The 9,487-nt window shown below is 36.4% G+C and overlaps 1 protein-coding gene across 2 annotated transcripts; it reads left to right on the top strand.

Moving 5' to 3' along the window:
• Nucleotides 1-1,989, top strand: LOC125210097 (protein transport protein Sec61 subunit gamma-1). 2 transcript variants are annotated; one of them, XM_048109684.1, is made up of 3 exons: nt 1-192; nt 307-430; nt 1,816-1,989. In XM_048109684.1, the coding sequence occupies exons 1-2, from the start codon at nt 99-101 to the stop codon at nt 420-422; spliced, it is 210 nt and encodes a 69-aa protein (XP_047965641.1). In that variant the 5' UTR covers nt 1-98; the 3' UTR covers nt 423-430; nt 1,816-1,989. The 2 variants fall into 2 exon arrangements, with proteins under 2 accessions (XP_047965641.1, XP_047965635.1); XM_048109678.1 differs by having other exon boundaries at nt 6-192; nt 307-434.
• The last annotated feature ends 7,498 nt before the right edge of the window (nt 1,990-9,487 follow it).

A 9,487-nucleotide genomic window follows, 5' to 3' on the forward strand; every position in this document is an offset into this window, starting at 1 on the left:
CCCACACGTAATAAAACCCTTTTCCCCAAATTCAAAACCCTCAATTCGTGTCCAAATTGAGAATCTGAGATCTAGGAGAACAAATAACGAAATCGAATATGGATGCGCTTGATTCAGTCTTCGATCCACTGAGAGATTTCGCCAAGGACAGCGTTCGTCTCGTCAAGCGATGCCACAAGCCTGATCGCAAAGGTAATTGAGCTAGCTTTTCTTAATTATGGTTTGGTTCGACGATTTAAAGATTGTTTTGGTGTATGAAGAAACCCGAATTGTTAACTGACCTTTTGAAATTTGATTTTCGTGTAGAGTTCACCAAGGTAGCCACACGGACAGCCATCGGGTTCGTCGTGATGGGATTCGTTGGTTTCTTCGTCAAGTTGATTTTTATCCCGATCAACAATATTATTGTGGGCGCTGCTTGATTTATTTCGTAGGTACATTCCCTGTCTTCAATTGCGGTTTTTTTACTTTGGTTTATGTTTTGAATTTGATATGTTTGCTGTTTCTGTTGCTGCTGATTGTGTTATACCGTGGACTAACTAGGAGCTTAGTGTGATTATTCGGAATGAGTGAAAAATGAATACATTGTTCTCCAAATTTGTATGCAGAATGAGTTATATAAATGGATCAATGAATCCCCATCTTTATAATATATGTACTGAAGTTAGTCTAGTTCTAGACTTCTAGTGCTTGCTGTGGAACACACAAAAATCATGTGAGCTACAGAGCTTGAAAATTTACAATGCCCGGGATTTAGGAACTGTCAACTTAGATCAAAATAATGAAGTGGGAAATATTACTACAATATATAGGTCAAAAGAAATTCCATTTGTGGTTTAGCATTGGTATATGGTGTATACACATATCCACGGAGATCTGTTTTGACAATTTATTTGGGGAGATTTCACATTCTCTGCATACTGGAATGTCCCTTTTGGGCCTTTTGGATGTATATTCATCATGAAAGATTAAAAGGAAAATGGAATTGCAGTGTTTATGATGAGGGAATTCAGAGATCATAGCTTTCCGTTTATTATTTACTACAACCACTATTAATTATTCCTAAATTATGTACATGAGATTATGATCTCAATGACAAATTTGCAGAGTGAATTTCTATTCTTGATTATAACAATAATTTACTTGATGAGAAGGGTTAAACCCCCACCACACCTTCTTTATATTGATATAGACTACTTGGAGTGGGGTGAAGTATCTTGCTTGATTTGAATGGCGTGAGATAAGGTTTGGTTATTATATTGGCAATATGTATAAGCTAGAGAGTAAACTTCAAATGTCGAGTTAGCGAAATTAAATTTGTTCATAGCAAATTTCTCATGTTTTGTTGGTTTGCTCTAAAGCTGCACTTGATATAAAGAAACAGCTAGAAGATTGTATCTTCCAGTGAGGAAAATTGTAACGTATGTTAGCTAGATCGTTGATGATTTTCACATTCATCTTTTCTTCAGCCCACAATGCATAGAACTCATATCATTGATGATTATGCTGTAACAGCACTTCACTGAGATAAAATCATAAAATGTGCGTCTCAGGAATTATATGGACTTTTTGCTTCCTTACTTATCACACACCAACTATGCTCACTTGAAACATCACTTTAATGAGATAAAATCATAATTTGCGCGTCTCAGAAATTATATGGAGTTTTTGCTTCCTTGCCTCACTTGAAACAATTAGAGTGGTGTTAGCATATCCTACTTTGAAAATTCACCTTATGTTAGCTTTGCAGTTGTGATACTATTAGGCTGTGTATAAGATTAGTTTCACTAATGAAAACTATTATTTGATGTGCAGGCTTCCAGCTATAGAATGAGAACCCCGGTGAAGCAGATTGGTTGCTCGGATTTTATTTGTCTGATTTCATTATATTGTAGAACTTCTTCTAATCTTATGCATGATGTCTTTTTCTCCATTGTAAACACTTCCAATACATGATTTTACTGTTTATGTTACTACATGTTTCGCATCTACATTGTGTTCACTGTTCGATAAGTTAAGTTGAGTTTACTTTGAACCAAGTATGTGAGTTTTTGCTATTTGGTGTTCAATTCCTTAAAGTACGTATAGTAAACTCAGTAGATTTTTGATAAATTTTGTTTCATTAGTTTGGTGAGCGATTTAGTGACTTAGTTATACGGTCGGGTACTTTGTTGTTTGGATGATTAATTAATTTGAAATATGAAAAACAATTTTTATTACTTTATTCAATTTCAGCATTATTTGTGAATTATATGTTCACTATCAAAATTTAATATTTCCTTTATTTCATAAGAATATGCATTTTTTTCAGTTTGGGAACTCTTTTATCTCTAATGAGGTGGGACTTATTATTCACAAACAATAATTTAGTTATTTTCTCTCTTTATCTCTCTCTTATTTTAGTACAAATCTGTGCCGAATCCAAAGTGTCTATTCTTTGGTGACGGAGGGAGTAGTATAACGTGAAAATCAAGGTTTCAGGAGATACAATGTTCCGTGCAATAATTATTGATACTGTGTGCGTTTTTCAGATGTCTTTGTCGAGTAGGTTATTTTTCATAATCTATTATGAATCATATTTTGAAAAATATATCATGTATATTAAGTAAGGATTCATTAAGAGCATCTGGAAGCGTTACAATCGCACTTGGAATCTGGCTCGGGTCTGGGCTATGACTAGGGCCAGTCCCGTTATGGTCTGGCCTAGCGTTGTGTGATCACGGGCCGTGGCCAGTTGCGGTCTGGCCCAACTTTGCAAACGCTAAGATTGGACCCGGACCCCATTCTTTTTTATAGTAGAAAATTAATTTTTTAATTTTTTTTTTACCAATTTAAACTCCACAACATTTTCATTCTTTCTATATTATTCCAATAAATTTTTCAAAATATAATTGCTCAACGTTTTAAATTTAGAAATTGTAATTTTTTATTTTTTTGAAATATAATTGCTCAACATTTCAAATTTTAGAGTAAAATAGTTTGAAGTTGTGAATAGTACAATTTAATATTTGTAGCTTGAATAGGACTAGAGTTGTAGCGGAGGTGCTTAAACGGTTCTTCGGTTGTCGATTAACCAAAACCGGCCAGTTAATTGAAGAACGGGAATCAGAAAATTAGTTTCGGTACCGGTTTCATATTTTAGACAACAACATAATCTGATTATTAGTTCACATGTAATTGGATTACAATTCATTTTTTTAACGTAAAATTTGATATACTAATAAATCTAACTTGATTTAATTAATGTTGAACTGAAATAAAATAATTTGAAACATTGAGTGATTTTTGGATTTAAACCGTGCTAAATATGCAAACTCAGTTTTGTGAATATTAAAATGTATAAACTGCGATACTTTGAATCTACTATTATTTTCATAGTTCAATTTTGACAACATAAGTTTGTTTTTCATCTCCAAAAGAGCTTATACAAAAAATACAAGTATATTTCATACGATAGAAATTTAGCGCAATAACAAACTTGATGTAATAATTCATTTAACATTCGACTTTAACCCATTTGTGGAGAATTTATTAATTGTCCCATTTTAAACCAAAAAGTCACAACAATATCAATTAGTACAGAGTATTTGAAATTCTATTGAACATTTGTTTAGCCAAAAAAAGAAAAGAGAATGCAATTCAATTTTAAAACTCCTTTTGAAAAAAATTGCTAAATTTTAGAACTTTTTTTAAAAGAATTATCAACATAAACTAGTATGACCTACTATTTATTAATTCGTTTGATGATTCTTTACAAAATAGTACTCCCTCCGTCCCAAGATAAGTGACTTATATTCCTTTTTGGGATGTCCCACTATAAGTGACCTATTTCCATTTTTAGCAAAAAGTCATCTCTCTTACTTTATTCTCCACCTACTTTATTCTCTCTTTTCTCCTCTACTTTTCCCTCTCTCATACTTTACTCTCTCCACTTTAACTTATTTAAATACCATTCCTTAAATTCCGTGCCCAAAAAAAGTAGGTCACTTATCTTGGGACGGAGGGAGTACAACACTTGGCATTATCATCAAATAACGACATGAATATTATTGTATTGTTTGTTTATATTTTATACTCTTACTCTTACACCAAATATCATATATCATTTCCTTCCATCACACCGTTTCACATAGCATTTCCTCCAGTGGCATCACAACACATATATGAGCATATTCATTGCTCATCCACCTCATCATCACAATCAACATAGATCTATATCAATTCAGAATTCACGTTCAATAATTACCTTATACTCGCATTCATAACAATCGTACCACAGAGTTCTTTCATAACATACATAAATTACATCTGCATATCAATCATAATCTACTTTACATACATCACCCAATAACATACTATAAATTAGCCAAGTCATAACAGAATACTCAATTTCATAATTAACACACAATATTCATACACAATCATATTGTTTACGCGTAATTGCATCATCAGACATATTATTATAAAATTTGTTTATATAAGCATAACCACTAATTTAAGTAAGAAAAATGAGTATTAATGCTGGATATCCTACCTCATAATGTCCAAAAGCCTTGATTCGTTGTTTCCTTCAGCCACGCACCATTTTCCTTCTTTCAATTATTATTTGCTGTTTGTTCATCTTTGTAATATCGTACATATATTCCACATCAATTTTATCAACAAAACGGGAGTATTACGATAAGTAAAATTCTTTAGAACGTCTATTGTATTTATTTGTACTTAGAAACATATGTAAATTAGAGCTACACAATAGAAGAATTCCCCAATAACCTTCAATTAGCTAACATACCTTTATTTCTTCTTTCAACTTTTGAAGCATTTCAAATTCACTGCATTACACTATTTTTAAATAATTAACTGCTTTTGCTCGGAGTAACACTAGAGTCGAGCCCTATAACAAAAGAAACCTCTTGAAGTCTAGTTTAACTTACAAAAAGGTAATCACAAAAACTCCAGGGGATTAAGGAGGTATGGCTGTTTTATTACAGCTTGCCAATTTGTAACAGATTCTGGAAACAGCTGTTTCGCATGAATTTTTATAAATAGCAAACGTTGGTAAAATGAGTTGAAATTTTGAAGGGGCCTTCCTATGACATGAAAATATCTACAGAAAATTTTATAATGAAATTTCCAACAGTTTTGAGTGGCCGAAACTAATTAGTACAGTAGGGAAAGAACAATACTAATTACAATTTACTTTCGAACACATTATGCTCAATAGCAAGACAATATATGTGTGTACATTATGGACCAAAAAAGACGGATTTTCCTTCCTCTTTTCCTAACTAATGACACTCTTCCAAAACCTTAGGTCAATAAACATCTTCTCCATGGTTCTTTACAAACCCCATAACACAAGCTTCCAAAATCATACTTAAATATCAATATACTCCAAACTCAATTAAATGCATCAAACTAAGTTCTTTATTTGATTCCAAGGTTTTAAACCAATCCCAATTCATATCCAAAGTTCTACCTTTTATTTTCGAATCATATTTATACACAAACCAAGCAATCAAAACAAACTCACCAAGGCAAGCACTCGTCCTATTGGTTCCTTTCATAAGAGTCTGGATTTCATCCATTTCTAGTTCTGAGATTCAACATTCAAGTATAGAGGATAACATGAGTAAGTTAGAATTTGCTATTATCTTAATTTCACAAGCTTTGAGATTGGGGTGTTGAACTTTGTGCTATAAATCTCACTTCCATGGAGACTGGAAGAGAAGGAAGGTGGAGATAGGTCACATGGGATAGAGGAGACCAGCGGCACAGCAACGTCGCGCCGGAGAGATAATAACGGCGACGGTTTCCCGTGATGGAGAGAGCCGAGTTAATGGATGAGGATGCTCGGTGTGTGTAAAGCGAGAAAAATTATTTGTGCAGAGATATAGAGAAAGACTTCACATTTCCATCCTTTTCCTATTTTCTTTTCTTTCACCTCCCCACGTGCCACGTTTCTCCCTTCTTTTTTTTTTTCTATTTTCTTTTGTCTTTATCCTCATCCTCGTAAAAGATCACATCCCGATCCTTATTCTTCTTCTATTTTGATTCCTCTTTATTCTTTTCATATTTTTTTTTTCTATTAATAACTATCACTTGTACATATATAATATAGGAGTACACAAATTTTAATTCTTATATTTTATAAATTTGAGGTATTACATAAAATCATTAAATTAAAATTACAAATAAATTCAATTAAAGTTACACATCGGTTCCGGTTTCGGAATTTATGAAAAATTGAAACCGGTTAACCAGTGCAGTAAGAATCGAAACCGGTCAAATGAGCAGGCCTTATTGTGGAAGTTTTGATTTGGTGCAAAAAAAGGCGAAAATGGTGATGTGGAGGGGACTTGAAACCTTGATCGGGGGATGGGGTTATGGATTCCCTAATAGAGGCCAACATGCCATTTAATTCGTAAACTTGGGTACATTTTCAACCAATTAATACAGTACTTCCACATTTATTTAAGTTTTATGGCATCTCAATAGAATTTATTAAGAGTATCCGCACCACTCGGGTGCGGATCATCGTCCGCGCCCGATCGATCGTCTGCGGAAGAAGCGCGGACGATGCTCATCGTCTGTCACATTGTCCGCCGCTGTGGCATCGCAGACGATGCGACAGACGATGCTCACGCATTTTGTTTTTTCCCAAATTTTTTTCTTATTAAAACACTACAATTCTCTACCATTTCACACACTCCAATTTCACATCTCTTCAATTTCTCTTCAATTATTCTCTCTCATCGTTTTCAAAATGAATCCCGACGACTACGATTTGAGTACATCGGATGGCTGCAGACGGGCCTTGACCCGAGCCTTGTTCGATGTCGTTAATGAAGCCAAGGCGGAATGCTTGGGACAAACGCAGCGGAGGAGGCGGTGGCGCGGGTCCCTCGCCCGATACGACGTCGGACGTAGACATCATATGGGGCACTACTTGGCCGATGACATATACCCAAGGTGGCCTATTTTTTTGAAGACGATCAGCTGGTGAGAGGAGAGTCTTGTTTGCAGCAAAGCGGGAGTCCGCGCGGAAGGATGTGGAACGGGCTTTTGGGGTGCTCCAATCGCGGTGGGCAATAGTGAAAGGTTCTGCGCGTTTCTGGTACAAGGAAGTCATCGCCGACGTCATGTATGCGTGCATCATCATGCATAACATGATAGTCGAACAAGAACGTGGACATGTCACCGATTGGGTGGATGATGAAGCCGGACTAGCTCCAGCACGGCAACCTCGCCTGTCACTCGAGGATTACCGATGGGCTTCGGTGCGATTCTACAGCGACAGGCCTCAATGCGCAGCCAACAAGACCATACTCAGCTCATGACCGACATGATTGAAGAAGTTTGGAACCGCAACCGCCGTCGTTGAGAATTTGTAGTTTTTTTTATTTCGTATTGTAATGTTTTAATTTTAATGAAATGAAGTTTTTTTTTTCCAAATTTTGAAGTATTTAAATATTCAAATAATAGATAAAATGCTTAGGGCGGGCTATAGTCCGCCCCACTGCAGGTGGAATGGGCGGAGGATAAGATGCTGACGTGGCGGTGCATAGGGCGTCGCTTAAGGCGTCCCACTGTGGATGCCCTAATAATGCTTGTTTTTAAAAAACATTACATAAATAAAATCAAACAAAATCCTCATAACATTAGCGTAGATGAAAATATATCGTTATATATTCACGCTAAGAAATAAAGGGAAAGAAAAAATAAATAAAAAAAAGTCATATTTATGTTAATAATTACTACTCCGTGAGATATTGTAGTATGAGAGAAGAATATCAAATCTATAAGCAAAGATTAGTCATTAAGTTCATGAAATATATTAACGCAATTAATTGTGGAATTTATGTCCCACCTATTAAGTTAAATTAAATTTATGTCAATAAAAATTTGAGTATACCATCTAAAAGAAGAAAAGACCAAAAAAAATAAAAAAATAAAATAAAATGTTAAATATGGAGCTTAAAAGGAAGCCAATGAGGAACTACATATTTTATTTATCATATTTATAAATTGTTTCCCTATTATATAGTATTTCCATAAAAATATAGTAGTACTACACTTTCTTGTGTGGTTAAAAATAGAATATCTATTTTGCATATATTTATAGTGATTTTCTCGTTCCACTGTTACCAAATTTCTCTGTTTTTACGAAATTAATAAAAATCTTGGCTTAGCATGACCCCATATTGAAATAGGTAAGGGTATCCACATGGGGACGCCCTAAGCGACGTCCTATGCACCGCTACGTCAACATTTTATCCTCCTCTCATTTCACCTGCAGTGGGGCGGACTATAGCCTGCCCTGAGCAACACCCTAAGCATATTACTTCTATTTTGTATTTATATAATTTATGCAAATTTATCAAGCAAATAAAAAAATAAAAACAACACAATTAAGGCAAATCCTACATTTAATTAATTAAAAAAAGAGTTACAAAATAAGAAATTAAAAAAAATATTACAAACTAAGAAATAAAAAAAAAAGTTACAAACTAAGAAATTAAAAAAAATGCCCCATCGGCTCGTCTAGAGTAGTCCAACCTCCGGCTAAGGCCATCGATCATCCGCTGGATGCCTTCTCTTTGAGTCGGGTTGGTCGCCTGCATCAGAGCGTTGTGCGCGTCCAACAACGTCCTGTAGTCGGAATAGGCCACCAAATCCGTATAGGCATGCGACGCAGCCGAAGTCTTGCTCGGGGTCGGGCTCTGGGGCTGGTCAGACGGCGCCGCGGCGGATGTGGTCGCCTTGCCCTTGCCCTTGGCAGCCTTCATGCCAGGGGGACGCCGGGAGGACATCGGTATGCCGGAACTCTCATCGTCGAACACCGGATTGTTGAGGTCCATTGGAGACGCGCCGCTCTCGCTACTTGTATAATCAGCGAAGGTGCGCTTCGACGCCCTCTTCCTCGCCGCCGTCGATGGGGGAATCACATCACCAACGAACTTCTGCTTGTCCCTCAAGAGCGTCCAGGATTGGTAGTGCTTGAAATCGCCGTACAATGACATGTACGACTGCATCGCTTTGTCCCGCACATCCACGAGACTCTCGCCACTGCGAGTCGATGTTGGTGTCGAATGACCGGTATTCGTCGGGTTCTGTTCTGTACCCGGCCATCGTGCACCACCGAACATCGGACTATTCGAATTTGGGTAATCTCCGGAATCCATTTTGCTTGAAATGTAGAAAATGTACCGTGAATTTGAGAGTGAAGAGAGTGAAAAATGAAGTGAAAATGAGAGGTATATATAGGTTTTGAAAATTGAATAAAATTAAAAAAAAAAACGGAAACGCATCGCATCGTCCGCGTCGTCCACAGTGGCTGACGATGCGACGGACGATGGGGTATCCTCCGCGCATCGTCTGCGGATGGTGGCTAACCCATCGTCCACGATGCTGGAGTGGCGGAAGATGCGACGGACGATGCATCGTTCGTCGCATCGTCCGCACCATTGCGGATGCCCTAAATATT

Source organism: Salvia hispanica, chromosome 1 (genome assembly GCF_023119035.1).
Source record: "Salvia hispanica cultivar TCC Black 2014 chromosome 1, UniMelb_Shisp_WGS_1.0, whole genome shotgun sequence".
Classification (NCBI taxonomy): domain Eukaryota; kingdom Viridiplantae; phylum Streptophyta; class Magnoliopsida; order Lamiales; family Lamiaceae; genus Salvia; species Salvia hispanica.